The following is a 15,204-nucleotide window of genomic DNA, read 5'->3' as shown; positions in this document are numbered from 1 at the left end:
TTTAAATGTTCAGTCTATCGTTTCTAACATTTATTCTACGTTACATAATAAACCCTAAAACTAAGTAATTAATACAAAATAACCAACCACTTTATGCGAAAATATAAAACTTTTTATCCAGATATACATTTCAGAGAATTTATTTAAATCAATCAAAACAACTATGATCAGAAAATAAATTATATAAATATCAATATTATGAAAATTTCTGATATTATTTAGTGTGTTCTTGACAAATTTGGTCAACTTGAAACATTTCATGTGATAATAGATTTCGTGTCAGATGACTGGAATTCTTTTAAGGAGGCAAACCATGTAATACGAAATCAATTTTCCCCACGACTATGTAAATACATTCCTATTAGGTCTGGTATACCAGCCCACGTTAAAAAAAATATTACCAGCAAACTGATTGTGAGTGTTTCAAAGCTTCCGAGTCCGACAACTTTTTGTATATGCAATCATTTGGCAGTGGGGACGATAACGTTGGAAAATCGGAAAACAAGTTTTCATGAAAAGGTATTTGATAATGATTAGCAGGCTAATGTATTCAAAACATTACCAATGTAGTATACTTGAACTTATTAAGGAAATTTAACAGAAAATGCCAACAAATATTTTAATCAATGGCAAGTAAAAATTGATACCAAGTTGAATTCCGAAAATTTATTACTTGTAAACATTATACTAAATAATTTAACAATTAATATGTGTATATAATTAAAAAATTACTTTTAATTCGAATATTAATTTTCCTCTTCTATAAGTGCAAAATAAGGTTTACACTATGTAGCAAAGATACATATAGCACAGCTATATAGCTCTGCTTCAAGTTAAAAAAGTGAAACTGGAGACACTATTTTGATATTGATATCACAGTAGCTGCAGCGAAAACAACTACTGCTGTAAGAACTACCTTCTTCTTCAGCACCTGCCTGGCAAGTGAACACTCCGGCTTCTCCCAAGCTATATGTAGTTGTGTTACACAGAATAGTATCAAATCTACTTATAACAGTATACAGTATACAAATGAGTATCATTTTGTACTCATGTGCAACAATTCCATGGTGAAAATATCACTTCCAAGTTTTTTTGTCACTTTCTATATTTACTTTTAATCAAATTGGTGCGGAGCGTTAAATGACATGTATAAAAAAACTAGAGCAGTGTTGTATTTATTTGAATTTTGTGGTGAAATAAAAAATCTTAATTAAAATGACTATCATAATAATGGCATGAGTTTGAATATTTGTTTAGATTGTTATAAAAAGAATAGTGGAAAGTGGAAAAAAGGGGGAAACAGTAATGAATAATATTTGAAAAATTAGGATTTAATAGTTTTACAATATAATTATATTCAACCACCAGCTAGTACTTGACAAATTGAACAAACATTGTAGCTATTAATAATTTGATTTCAATACAGCAAAGCCCCCTTCAAAGAATTCGGACATTTCTCTTAGTGTAAAAGTCATCATTCAATTACCATTATATCTGAATATGTTCGAATATATAAAATATAATATAAACTTAACCGAAACATACCAAGCATGAATTAATTTTTGAAAAATTTAACATTAACCACAGTCCAATATGCATAAATTTTCCTATTTCACTATCATAAAAAAGCTTTATAAAATACACAGCTTAAAAATATGTAAAAACACAGTAGTACAAAAATGGGAACTGTCGAATTCTGCCTCATTGTACATATTTTCATTCTAACTTTTGATACAAAAGATTCAATAATCAACACATTTTGATACCTCCCATAAAACTGCAAATCTAAATATTGATTATAGATTCTGTAGTTACATAATAGGAAGGAATATTTTTTTCAATACATATTTGAAAAAATCTGCAAAGTTAAACATACTTTTATTTCATAGGATAAAAGGCAACATTTTATAGAATTATGTAATGTGAGGTTGGATTCTATTAAAAACATTGTCTTCTAGATTAACTTTAATGTACTAAACTTCAAAAGAAAGTCGGAAAGAGGTAAAAGTCATCTGAATGTTAGGCTAAAAGCTGCCATAGCAGTAGAACAGGACCAGGTTTGGAAGAAAATCAACCTTTCCAAAAAAATCCCATAATGAGAGTTCGAATATTCCTTGCCAGAGCCAGAAACTATTCCAATGTAGATACAAGAATCCAGATGAAGCAAAATCACAGGATGTAGGACACATACCAAAAACTTATCAAATGTTTCGTCATCTAACAAGCCTGTCTTGGATGTCTACATCCACCTGAAAAGCTTTTAGCAAATAATATTTAAATCTTGGAGCAGGATATAGTTCTACAGAAATTTTGATGCAAATTCCAAAAGCAGCAGAAAGAAAACTGCAACAAAAAAGAAATCCTACATAGACGCCTGTTAAAGACATAAAGAACAGAAAAAGACAAAAAAAAATAAAACAAATTCAGTAATAAAACAGGTTTTTGACAAACAGAAAAAGGACTCAAAGAAACAAGCAAATAGGAAAAATACGAAAACAGTTAAAGGCGATTTAAGCAGTGACAAGAGACTTTTTACCTAATTTAATAAAACCATTAATAAGATACATTAGTTTTTGCTCTTGCCTATGAACCCCTAGGTATGTACCAATCTTCCCAGAATATGGGGTACACTTAAAGAAAACCAAAGATGCTGAATTTAAATTAATTTGAGAATTAGATGAACAAAACATTAGTTATCAAATCCCACGGAGTATTTTTCCTTCATTTATCAATAAAAGAATTGGAAAATCTTCAACATAAAAAATGTACCAACTGACCCCAGTCCCCACTAACAAAGCATTGGAAAGCTTTTTATTTTAGCTAATGAATAATTTATTGTAAAATGTAAACTGCAAATTCAAAGAGGTATCAAAATGGGTAGAACAAGGCCAAAAAACATAACTTTATAACAAAACTTTTAATATCAGTGTCAACATATCCAACAAGAAGATATATTACATAATTCTTCTTACAGACAATAATTCCATTTACTTCTATTAAAGTTCAAGATCATAATTATGTAAATATCATTATTTACCATTGAAATTTGGCAAAATGAGGTAATACTTATGCCAACTCCTAAAATTTAAGCGACAGTTCCAAACCTGGTTTAATCTCGTTTTTCATGATCAAATTAATTATGTACTATACGATTCCTTCTCATTTCATTATAAATTCTATTTTCTATTCCATCATTCTCAGTGACAAGGGCACGTTCTAAAATAACTCTACCCTCTTTATACTTCTGATTGTCTTCTGTTGCAAATTCATACATCCAACCTAATTTATTTTCACAAGATTTACAAGATACATCTCGTACCTTAAACATAGATAAATGTAATGATTAATTATTGATAATGATTAATTAGTGATAATGATTAAGAAGTGAATAATTCTAGTTATTCACTTCTTAATTAACCTCTTGAAACTAATGCTTTGTGTCACTAGAAAAGTTCATCCTTATTCATTATTATGACTAGTAATGTGTTTTTCAACTATGTTGTAATTATATTTATTCAAATTAAAATACAATTTCCCAAACAACCAAATCTTTCCCACAAGGATTAGTTATATATACTTCCGTAAATACATAACATTTAGTGGAGAAACAAGGTAAGTATAATAATTATTAGTTGTTTAAAAGTAGACTATTTATTTAGTTTATAAAGTAAACTTTACCATGTGACGTCCAGTCAACATAACTCGATCTTGAACTTCACTATACGTTAAATTAACAACTTTGTTAAATAGAAAAGCTCTACCAGTAGCTCCTGTAAATCTAGTACTGATTAGTTCGGATCTATTTGTTAAATTAGTACCACAGTTAGCACAAGAAAATAATCTATTTCCGTTAATATGTTCTAGAAAAACTCGACCCATGTTTCTAAAACAAAAATAAAACATTTAATTTCAAATTAAATCCAAACTGAAATAAATACAAAATAAAAATTTTACCTTAAATATACTTTGATTGTTGAATTTATAAGTTTCTTTGTGTAGTAAAAACAAAACAGATGATTGCCAAAATAATAGCTTTGTTCGAAGTAGATATCCTGAACATGTTCAGTCACCAGATTCATGCGCATTTCGAAATTGTGCGTTCGCGGTGCATGTTCGATTCAAAATCCTTTCTCAAAGTTTGAAAACATTATTTGCGCCAAATTTGAAAATAAATCCAAATAGAATTTACGTTAGTAATACTTTACACAAATTATGGCACTCATTTTCAAGAAACCCATATAGAAGAAGCTGACGACACTGTAAAATTTTGCTTATCATAATATTTACATTATGTATAAATAAAAAGGACGTGTTAGTTAGTTAGTCAGTTAGTTGTCATATAATTAAACGTAAATTTTATTGTCCGGAATTTTTTAAGTGTAAAGTAGTAAATAAAGTTTTTAAAAAGTGATTTTCCACCTTCGGTGATTTATTTCACATTACAGTTATACCTGCTTTTAGTACAACAAATAAATTTCCAGTTGATTAATAACATTGATTCATAGATAAACCGGTATTTTACCAAACTCCATAATTTCTACTAGTCTTCCTCATTCAAATAGAGGTGATCGTTATTTTTTTTTTGAACAGAAACATTTACGGTATCATTTCTACTAGTACTTCTCTTTCAAAAACAGGTGGTCTTTTTTTGTACAGAAACATGATCGTCACCATTAAGTGTCATAAGTATCACAGCTCAACCGCGTCCTTCAGACTTGGTTTTAACCCGAGCAGTCGCGCCTGAGCTCTTACTACATATACTGTGGAAGACTGAGATTTTTTCTGTTTCTTTCCAATCTGCATCATTTCTACTCGTCTTCCTCATGCAAATAGAGGTGGTCGTTCTTTTTTTTTCGAACTGAAACTTACAGAATCACACTGGAAGACCGAGAGTGTTTCCTCATTGTGTTCTATTCCCTACGTATTTCTTTGTAAAAATCGCTTTCGATGTGATAACAGTTAATTCATTATTTAGTAACGAACAGGACTCTAGTATATTGTGAAATAGGCCTACAGGGGAAACCACGTTAAAAAAACGCGCCATAGGTGGTGCGGAAAAGTATACATAAAAAAACTTCTCAACATTCTTGTTCGTTGTATCCTGCAAACTTAAACTCGCAGGAGAAAAGGTGAAGTATTTTGCGGATAAGAACACGATCTCCAATTTTTGTGGGATATTTTGCTTGAAAACGTGCTGCTACGGATTTTCAAGCTTGATTTTTCACGAAGAATTGTAATATTTTTGAAAGAAGTTAAGCATATTTAACTCAATTTTACAGCGAGAGAAAGTATTTCAGTATCATTCATGAACATCTCTGTGAAAAATCTTATAAGACTATCTTGAAGATTGAGGTTAGGTGAATAAATAAATATCTATATTTTGAAAAAAGTTTATTCATAAATAACATCTTTAATTATTACTAATTGAGATTCAAATCATTCTCACAATCAATATATGAATAGATAATCTACTCTGTAATTTTCACATAGGAAATATCTGTGACAAAGTAACAACTACAAAACATACCATCCTCTATACTACGCACAAATATTAACTAAAAAGGGGTTGCTTTTTGTTCCGTTTTAAAGTTCGCTTAACTACCCTTAAGTACCAGAAACTTGACCCTTTTCTGTGGTAGTCCACGAGTAATATGGTGATTTTACCTGCAAATAATTAAAGAGAATGTAATGAGATACCTACCTAACTAATTTAGATCAGCATTATATAGGAACTTCAGTATTGAGATTGGACATTCTTATTGAATCACCCTGTATCGGTATAGAGTATTTATATATAAACTTCAAAAACGGAAAAACAATAAAAGAATGGAATATGTTATTGTAATTTTAATATAATTTAACTACTCTAATAGTATCAAATATAAAATTTACAAAATGTTAACATATATGACAACTCCTTAAGAACATTTGACATTCTGTTAGCCACACTTGAAAATAAAATGTGTATAATACACCAATGTCCGCTTCCATTAATAATAGTTTGGTATTTACTAATGGTTGCCAGCAATTTATTAGCAATTTTAAAATACTTCAGTTTCGTGTGAAAGAAATTACTTTAAGATAACGTTTTTAATCAGATATTCAATGATTTACTATTTTACGTAACTGATTGCTAAATATACACTACTTCTAAAAGTGTCATATGTCATTACCTTTTCACCATTCGTCATTGCCTTTTTAGGATAAAAAAAATTCCTGTAAAGATCGTCATAACACCAAATGGCTCAATTTTTCTATAGTAATGCTGCTTAAAAATCCGAAGTCTGCTACAAGAAAGTGGTTCAAAAGAGGAGTATACACACTAATTGTTATAGAAGGAGCTTGTTTCGCAGGAAGCTATTTTATTTGGTATAAGATCAACACTAACAGAGGTGAGCCTCCTACAAAGTATCACTATCTATAAAAATGTACCCACAATTCCAAAATTAAATCCATAAATTCAAATGAATGTACTAATACTAGAATTTTTAGATACTCGAAAATATTTATTTGATAATTACCCTTCAATTTTGGAAAATTATTACAAAATTGGAGAACTTATTGATTCCCAAAATAAAATAAGGCAGGTCGATTTAGCTTATTGGAATAAAAAAACTTGATGGCATCAAGATTTGTTCGATCAATATTTTGGTTAGTTGCATGTAGTGGAGTTAGTTATGGTTTACTTATTTTAACAACCCCTTCTGAAGCAGAAATTAAAAAGCGCAAACAGGTAAAAAATATATATTCCAGCATAAAAATTTTAGAATGTATTAAGATTACATACTTTTATTTTATTTAGTATTTATTAATTCCTATTTTTGATTTGAATCTTCAAACTGTATTTTTGCTTTGTGTCAAAATTATGTCAGATGGTAAATGTATGGATTTTTGGGTATCTCAAATGAAGTCTATATGTTTTATATTATGCTAATATATGATTTCTTTTTCAGGAATTAACTACAGTTAAAGAAAGGAATGAACAATTGAATAAGAAACAACAATTTATGAATGTTCTGATATCTGCAACAGATAGTAATAAACCACTGTATCGTTTATCTAAAGACGATATTGAAAAGGAATTGAAAAAGGATTAATCAAATAGTAATCTCTTATTTAAATAAATAATGAATTCTGGTATAACTTTAGATTCAGTAAACGAAAAAACTAATAAATTAAATTTGTTAACTAAAAGAGAAGTTGAACGTCAACTGAATTTACAAAAACGAAAAGACAACAAAGATTTACTAGTTGCCGGTAATGAAAAATTGGAATTTTTTGAAACAATATTTACTGAAAAACGATCTTATATAGAAAACATGATCAACATTTCCAAAAGTGTGCCAGTTAATGAATTACCAGACCATTTTAATGAAATTTTAAAAGAAATAGTTACTTTACAGAAATATGTAGCAGCTTCAAGCATTTTTATAAGAAATTATGACATGCAAAGATGCCAAAATGTATTACAGGAACTAACAGTAAAAACAAAACAATTGGAAGAAGAGTTGCTACCAAAAAAGAAATTCTCTTTTAAGAACAAGATGAAGCAAAAGTCTAAATCAACAGAAATTAGGAATAAAAGTATCGATGATGTTGATTTCAAACTGAAAATTGAACCAGTTAAAAGCAATACAGGATTTCTAAGTAGATGTAATGAAAAACTCACTTTAAACAATTCCGAATTGTTCAAAAAAGATGTTAGCTTAGAAAAAATGGAATCATGTACAGTATTTTTAAAAGGCAGTCCTTCCACTTTACATCTTAATCATTTAAAAAACTGTAATATATTTTCTGGTCCAGTCAGTACATCAATTTTTGCAGAAAACTGTGAAAACTGTACATTAGTTATAGCTTGTCAGCAATTAAGATTGCACAATTCTAAAAATACTGATATATATCTTTACGTCACCAGCAGAGCTATAATGGAAGATTGCAAAGAAATTAGAGTGGCACCTTATAATTGGAAATATGAAAGCATAGCTAGTGACTTTGAAAATGTTGGTTTTGATACTGCTGTGAATAATTGGACTTGTATTGATGATTTCAACTGGCTCAATCAGAAACATTCTCCTAATTGGAAGGAGATTGAAGATGTAGAAAGAATTCAAAACTGGAATCATTATTTATAGATTCATTGTAACTTAGTAGTTAACATTTATTAAACAATTTGCTTCTGCGACTTATCTTGACTGTGTGATTTTTTTAAATGTACAGAATTAAAATCATATTGTACCAATTCAGGATATTGTTAATAAATGCATTCTCAAAATCGTGAATTATTTTTTACCTGCCTCTTCAATTTTGAAAACTAGTCTGTTTATAAAAAAAAAATTTATGGATAAAATTAAATGTACAAATATCTACTTGTGATTTAACATGAAAGTCTAAGAGCCTGCGAGGGCCAGACTCCCTATCATACATAAGTGTGAAATTTCTGCCATGTGTGTCCCCAATACAAGTTACCAAGGTCTTGTGGCACCCGGGACGGGATATTATTTTGTCACCCCCTCAGGAATTAATTTGAGTATATATTCCAGTAAAAAAAGTTGCTGCTGATTGATATAAAATAATTATGGGCGCTGCACCCTCTGATACATATGATAGATACAGTCACATTTCACTGTTTGTAGATTAATTTTTACTTATGGCACCCGGGGCGGGCTTTGCTCGCTAAATAAGTATCAGAGATCATTACAATAGAAATGAATCAATATGATAACTATATGTTATTGCTTGGGTAGAATGATCAACTTTTAAAAATTTTCTACATACAATAAAGTTTCAAAAACTTGGTATTCAATAACAAACGTTCAAATTTATTTCTCTGTAACAATGCAAATATTTGTAAATTACGGGCATTAGACACACACGAACAGTCTACATCTAGTTGCCCATGAGAGAAGCATGGCTTTTCTAAATGCACTTCCGCTACCTGTAATGTCTGACCTTGTGCTCTGTTTATAGTAACAGCAAACGGAAGGTCAGTGGGAATAATTGGAATTAATAGAATCTAACCCCAAAAATGATACCTAACCTCAAAAATTCAAATAGTTCTATACTGCATATATAATAACAGAAAAAAATTATAATAAATATAGAAAAATTCCAAACAGCTGAAATTATAAGAATTGTTCCAACCTGTTAGTCAGTACTTGCTATCAACCAAGTATCGAAAAGACCGTCCCATGAAACGATTCACAAAAGATACTTAAGTCGGTTGGAACCGAAAAGAAAAACAGAATCGTTTGTATAACAGTAACTACCCGGTTGAAACACGTAATCTCTATTGCGCAGAATCGTCAAAGAACCAAGGACGGTTTTTTATGGGTTGGAATAAATTTATAATCAATTGGATTGGATATTGGCGAAAATCACATGTAACCAGATGGCGCTGAATTTGGCTGCTATAGCAGTGAATAACAATACAATCTATTTTGGTGGGATTTTTTTTGTTTTTGTAAATTAAGTTATCTCCTATACGTGTTTGTGTGATTTGAAGAACAAGTTGGGTATAAGAATCGGTTTGTGCCTACAGACGTCAGGTCTAACTTCCCACCCCCATGAGATAACAATTGATCTGAATTAATTGGAAATGCATTTGTTCATGTAAGTATGGGAGGAAGAGACTTCACTATACCCACGAAACTACGAAAAAGATGCACAAGAGTTTTATTTGCCACTAGAATAGGATTTTAACAACTAATACATATATAAACACTACAACTTTTACCACGTGTTCATAGTATTCGAAGTGCACCTTATGGATGAGTGGTTGTTTCACTTAAAACAGGTATATTTTACTATTTAGAACAAAAATTTTTAGATAACACTTTTTATTGTTTATAAAACAGCAAAATTAGTTCGTATTAGAGCTTTCTTGTTCACCTCTATTACAATGTTAAAGAAAATCAACAGATGTCGCCCACTTCGTAATTTTAAGGAATTGATGTGACTGTTGGTAGTAGAGTGCAACGGTATTACTGTACTCTGGGTTGAAACTTTATTATTGGAATACTAGATGGCGTTGAGGATACTGGGTTTTGAGATTTTTACAAATTTTTTTTTATCTTACATGTGTACACATTTTCATGATGATCGGTTAAATAGTGAAATCGTAGAAACAAACTTACACTCACATTTATAATATTAGTAAACATCATATTTTTTCAACCTTGAATTCCATTGGTTATTAATTTTACTCGAAGTCACGAAAAACAATGAAAGCCTTATGGTAAAATGATATTTATAGACACCACGCACAAAATGGCGGAACGTCAAAATCACTTGATTTCGAATAACTTATTAGACGGCCTAACTATTTTTTGTTATTTTTGTTTTGTATTTCAAGTTGCAATATCAGCCGTTGAGATTAGAATCAATCTGCTGTTTCATCAAAAAGACATAAGGGACATATTTTATTCCGAAATTTATATTTTTTTCTTCATATCAACGGAAATTGGACGCATGGAAAACCGGCTTAACCAAGAACGAAATTTTGATTCAGTTTCCAATACGTGGCGTTCAATTTTCGGTGGAAATTTCAAACTTGATCTTCAAATCTTGCCCATAAACTACAGTTCTTAAAATGACCAAAAACTAGTTTAAATGCAAATTATTACAATTAATCAACAATTCGAAATTGTTGGACTCGTTGGAGGAAAGAACAATTCCCGTGCCTTGGTATTTTATTTCTCCAGTAATTTCACTCATACAAATATATTAAAATTTTACTGTTTACAAAGAGTCTAATCCTGTTTTGCAAAAGTTTACATGAAATAGTTGGAAAGTTCTGGTGTTTACCATTGTTGTATTATAATGTTTTTCTCATATTTTTGAAGTTTTTAAACGGTATGATGAATTTATTTAAGCAGAATTTATCTATACACTGAACTATTCATTATCCACTAACACTTATAAAATTTATTCAAATTCACCGTTCGGTATTCTTTTCACTATCTCCATGTGATCACTATAACATCATTTTTGTACCGACTTTGGATGCTAAACTATCACCACTTATATATAAACATCAATAAACACCTAAATGAATAAGTAATTGTTTCCATAAAACAGTCAAAACATAATGTAAACAGCTTATAAAAACAATACAAAGAATTACTGCCGTATAGGTATCCAGCGCATTCACCAAACTTAAATTCTACTACCATAATAGAACAGTACCAGCTTCACAGTCTACGTTAGTGAACGAGTTCCTAATAGTTTGATAATTTCAAGTTAAAAATAAATATTTACTATATTAATATGACTCAAAATTGAATAATTGATATAAAGTCCTACTTAACGCCAAACCAAGTTTCCTATTTCCACATTTAACATCTGCTAAAAGAGTTTCTTTTGATGTTTCATCTTCACATTCATCATATGCCTTTTTCAACAATGCAGGTGTTGGGAATCGCTCTACAATGACTAAAGCTTTATCTACAGATACCCCGTGTAATTGAATCAACATTTTAATAAACAAATCTGTTACTTTCGTAGGTTTGTTTTTCAAACTATTTTGATTGAATTCTTTAAAACTTATCAATGAAATCAAGTCGTCGTTTAAATTAACACTGGGTAAATTCTCCTTTGAACACTTGATTAAAGTTTTTCTATGAAAAGTAGAGGTTAATATTTTAGAAAATTGGTTCAACAATTTTGCTGTCTGTTTCAAATTGTTTGTCATCTTGATTTTAAATCCATCCTGTATAGCTGTATTGAACGTAGCCTGTTGAAGAGTAGTTATGGGCAAACTGTGAGTGCGATAATTTTCTATTAAATAATATATATTCTCAATTCCACTTCTTTTCAATCTAAACTTCTGTTCTTTATATCGTCCATCTTTAATACTACTGGCAAAATCATCCAGTCTTTTCCTCTCAATTATGTAAGGCAGTACTAATTCTTTTTGGGTGGTTCTACAGCGACATATCCAGATATAATCCCCTACGTTCAATTTCTTTACTTCAAATTGGTTTGGTCCTGAAAATATACAAAATTGTTTTACTTAATCCTATGTGGTTTTATACTACTTGTATATAAAAAAACGTGGTAGTTGACTTCATTCTTACAAATATCATGAATAAATTAAACTTTAGATTCAAAAATTATTACACGTAAAATTAGCAAATTAGCGCATAATTTTTATATTGTAAACCAGTATTGTAGGAAATATAGATATTTAACAAAAACATTACAAGAAGACTCAAATATGTAAAAAACAATGAATGGTCCGATTTTAATAGCACGTAAAGTCCATGAAATGAAGCATTTTGGCTCCAAATTTTTTCGCCCCGCCTGGATTTACTTGAAATTTATTTGAAATTATAAAATTTCCTATGTTAATAAGGGTGGTTTTAAAGGGTTGATATATTATGAAATTGTATCCTACAACATAAAACAATCCTCATTTAACTAATCCAAGCAAAATTTCACCCATGTTAAGGTTTAAAAGGTTATTTTATAATATGGGGTAGTTAAAAAACAAAAAGCGTACAACGGCACAATATATAAATGAACTAGAGAGTGAATGATCGTAATCCCAAATTTTTGTACAAATCAATTTAAGATGAAAAAATTGCGAGGATTTGCCTTTTTTGAATAATATTTCGTGGACTAATATTTCTTCCTCTGGTATATGGAGGGTAGAGGTAAGGAGAACTGTCTTCTATGAGGATTAATTGAAAAAGTGTCCAGCTGTAAACAGCAAATTATAATACCAATTAGCAAAGTCACATGTTATGTACATCAACCAAAAGCACTCTTAAGTCCTTATTTATCTTTAAAAAACACTTTCATTCTAATAGCCAGTAAAAACCTAGTTTTTTAGTCAGAAGTTTCAACCAAATAACAAATTATGTGTTCATTTTAGTGTGTATTCACAATATAATTAAATACTAACCTAATAATTTTTGTAATTCTACTAAGAATGGATCATTGGAATTGTTTCCTACAGTTTCTGCAGTATCAACGTATAAAATAAGATCAAAATTTCCAGGTTCAAGAATATAAAAGTCTTCGGAATCTGCAGAACTATTAGATGTACCAGAAATAGTTTTGGTCACTTTCTTAGATTTCTTTCCAAGATTTGGAAGTTCTTTTGTTGGAGAACTATCAAGTCCTTGAGAGAAATCAGAGATAACAGAAGAAGCAGATGAAGTTTTTGTTATCGTTCCTTCAGATGTTTTAGAAACTTTTTTATTTCCTTTGTTTATATGTGATAATGTACTGCGAAGATTTTTGTTTGAATGTTCAGTGATAACCTCCCGAATCTGACATGCAGATTGTTGCTCCTACAAAATTAAAATATGTTTATTAATTGTTTATAATACTCAATGTAGACTATAACAATTGATCAATTAAGACAATAAAAATCTCAATAGAAAATGAGTACCCCGAATACCTTTTCTAAGTGATCTGAAGCAATCGAATCACTTCGACTGTTTGCCAATTCCAAATTATAAGCACGTAATTTATCATCCAACATTTTGCATAATTTATTACCAAATCCTTTTAATATCTTGCATTCTTGACCTGTTTCACATTTAAGAGGATACTTTTTTAAGTAATATAGGGCTGTATTAAAAATATTTTCTTGTTTGGAGTGTTTTTCAGCTGCTTCTTGTTTCCATTCCCTGAGCCACTTTTCAAACAATGGATTGGCTGATTTGTATTTAACAGTTATTCTGCGACTTTTATTATTCGACATTATTTAAATTGTTTTTTAAGATTTTTATTGTTAAAATTTGAAATACTTCATAGTTAAGTTTCCAATAAACATTCTATGTTGTTTATATTCATAACCTTCAAACTTCGTACATAACCTCAATCTATGTTAATGTTATGGATAGATGGAAATCTTAAGAGCTTCGCAATATATGTATTTTCAACATTACTTATTCATAAAAAAATGGATGGACAATAGACTAAATTCGTCAATAAAGAAATGAGGGCGTATTAGGAAAACGCATGGACACGTCGATTTGTATTGTTAAATGCGAATTTAATTATTTTAATTATACAGGTGTGTCATGTGTATATTATTTATTTTTTGGCAAATACATAATTCATGTACAATGTCATACCTCATGATATTCTGAAAAAGTTAATGTTTGAACAGGAAAAGTTGGAAATCATATGGCAGTCCCTTTTTCATTAATATCAACTTGAATGTTTAAATAAATACAACTCCAAAGCTTCAGCACTATCTGAACTAAATTTTTCCAAATCGGAGACGCACATCGATAGAATAGCCTAACCAGACGCAATTAGACTCGTTTATGTGAGGATATGTCAGAAATGTGGTTTACAAAACTAAATTCCCCAACTTAGATGAATTAAAAAGACGAATCACGCACAAGATGTTGAGTAATGTTAGAAGACATTTATATACCAAATTGGCATGTTGCAAAATCGTTCGAGCATTTGGAACATCTTCTGCATATGTTTATTTTTTTCATTCTCAAGAAATAATCACTTATTAATTTTTACATGAGAATGGGCAAATAGGGTTAGGAATATATGGCCCATAACCTCGCTCGCTATTCTAATGGGCTCAGAACCTTCTATTTTCCAGGTGATATTCTCACATGCGCAGCTCATTGCATAATAACGTAACCTGCGCAATACATCGACATTTATCCTATTAGCAGAGCAGCTTTTCAAGCACTTGTCTCTAATAAAATTGAGTCAAAGCGAGAATGGAATTCCAAATTTTTTATTAGGCTTTTACTGTAATGTAGCGAATTTGTGAAATTAAATAATATTCTTTTTTTTATAATAATTTTTGTAATAAATATGAAAACACTTGATATTTCTGTAACAGTTGGGGTATAGAACATTGTACATGAATTATGTTCAGAATCCAAAAACTAAATAATATACAGGGGGTTGCATTTAAAATAAGAAAGGTATTGGCCAACTGCCATATGACATATCCTGCAAAATTTTTTTTGAAAAAAATGTGCAATTAAAATACAAATAGACATATCGAAGTGTTTTTCCCAACACGCCCTAATTAATTTATTAATGAATTTAATCCAATTGGCTGTTCCACATTATATGTATGTTATATAAATATTAAAATTTTGACTATAAAGCATAAGAACTTAAGTTTATTATTTCTTAGACCCTTTTATTTATAAATTGTCTCGTCTTTAGGACCTCTCTGATTGAGAATTACTTTTTAAAACAGATGAAAAG

At 29.9% G+C, this 15,204-nt stretch overlaps 4 protein-coding genes across 4 annotated transcripts; 2 read left to right on the top strand and 2 right to left on the bottom strand.

The window, feature by feature from the left end:
* Positions 1-15: 15 nt before the first annotated feature.
* LOC130890893 (protein yippee-like 5) lies at positions 16-4,257 on the bottom strand. Its single transcript, XM_057795295.1, has 3 exons — positions 3,955-4,257; positions 3,679-3,883; positions 16-3,319 (listed from the first exon to the last, which is right to left on the bottom strand). Exons 1-3 carry the CDS (start codon positions 4,083-4,085, stop codon positions 3,134-3,136), a joined length of 522 nt encoding a protein of 173 aa, XP_057651278.1. The 5' UTR covers positions 4,086-4,257; the 3' UTR covers positions 16-3,133.
* Positions 4,258-5,110: 853 nt separating this feature from the next.
* LOC130890892 (uncharacterized) lies at positions 5,111-8,272 on the top strand. The gene is made up of 4 exons (XM_057795294.1): positions 5,111-5,129; positions 6,203-6,392; positions 6,493-6,733; positions 6,954-8,272. Exons 2-3 carry the CDS (start codon positions 6,263-6,265, stop codon positions 6,618-6,620), a joined length of 258 nt encoding a protein of 85 aa, XP_057651277.1. The 5' UTR covers positions 5,111-5,129; positions 6,203-6,262; the 3' UTR covers positions 6,621-6,733; positions 6,954-8,272.
* On the top strand, positions 7,128-8,272 carry LOC130890891 (tubulin-specific chaperone C). Its single transcript, XM_057795293.1, has one exon. The coding sequence runs from the start codon at positions 7,128-7,130 to the stop codon at positions 8,130-8,132; it is 1,005 nt and encodes a 334-aa protein (XP_057651276.1). The 3' UTR covers positions 8,133-8,272.
* Positions 8,273-10,670: 2,398 nt separating this feature from the next.
* LOC130903260 (crossover junction endonuclease MUS81) lies at positions 10,671-14,041 on the bottom strand. The gene is made up of 3 exons (XM_057815396.1): positions 13,406-14,041; positions 12,905-13,295; positions 10,671-11,985 (listed from the first exon to the last, which is right to left on the bottom strand). The coding sequence occupies exons 1-3, from the start codon at positions 13,709-13,711 to the stop codon at positions 11,261-11,263; spliced, it is 1,422 nt and encodes a 473-aa protein (XP_057671379.1). The 5' UTR covers positions 13,712-14,041; the 3' UTR covers positions 10,671-11,260.
* Positions 14,042-15,204: the final 1,163 nt, after the last annotated feature.

Source organism: Diorhabda carinulata, chromosome 2, assembly GCF_026250575.1.
Source record: "Diorhabda carinulata isolate Delta chromosome 2, icDioCari1.1, whole genome shotgun sequence".
NCBI lineage: Eukaryota > Metazoa > Arthropoda > Insecta > Coleoptera > Chrysomelidae > Diorhabda > Diorhabda carinulata.
Note: the sequence above shows the minus strand (reverse complement) of the source record. Positions and strands in the feature narration are given on the sequence as shown.

Coding starts and splice junctions, on each gene's coding strand:
- LOC130890892 (XM_057795294.1), top strand. CDS start 6,263: ATGCTGCTTAAAAATCCGAAGTCTGCTACAAGAAAGTGGTTCAAAAGA. Junction 6,393..6,492: donor TAAGATCAACACTAACAGAG/GTGAGCCTCCTA, acceptor TAGAATTTTTAG/ATACTCGAAAATATTTATTT.
- LOC130903260 (XM_057815396.1), bottom strand. CDS start 13,711: ATGTCGAATAATAAAAGTCGCAGAATAACTGTTAAATACAAATCAGCC. Junction 13,296..13,405: donor CTTCAGATCACTTAGAAAAG/GTATTCGGGGTA, acceptor TTAATTTTGTAG/GAGCAACAATCTGCATGTCA. Junction 11,986..12,904: donor AGAATTACAAAAATTATTAG/GTTAGTATTTAA, acceptor GTATATTTTCAG/GACCAAACCAATTTGAAGTA.
- LOC130890893 (XM_057795295.1), bottom strand. CDS start 4,085: ATGCGCATGAATCTGGTGACTGAACATGTTCAGGATATCTACTTCGAA. Junction 3,884..3,954: donor ACAATCAAAGTATATTTAAG/GTAAAATTTTTA, acceptor TTTTTGTTTTAG/AAACATGGGTCGAGTTTTTC. Junction 3,320..3,678: donor TGTTGACTGGACGTCACATG/GTAAAGTTTACT, acceptor TCTATGTTTAAG/GTACGAGATGTATCTTGTAA.
- LOC130890891 (XM_057795293.1), top strand. CDS start 7,128: ATGAATTCTGGTATAACTTTAGATTCAGTAAACGAAAAAACTAATAAA.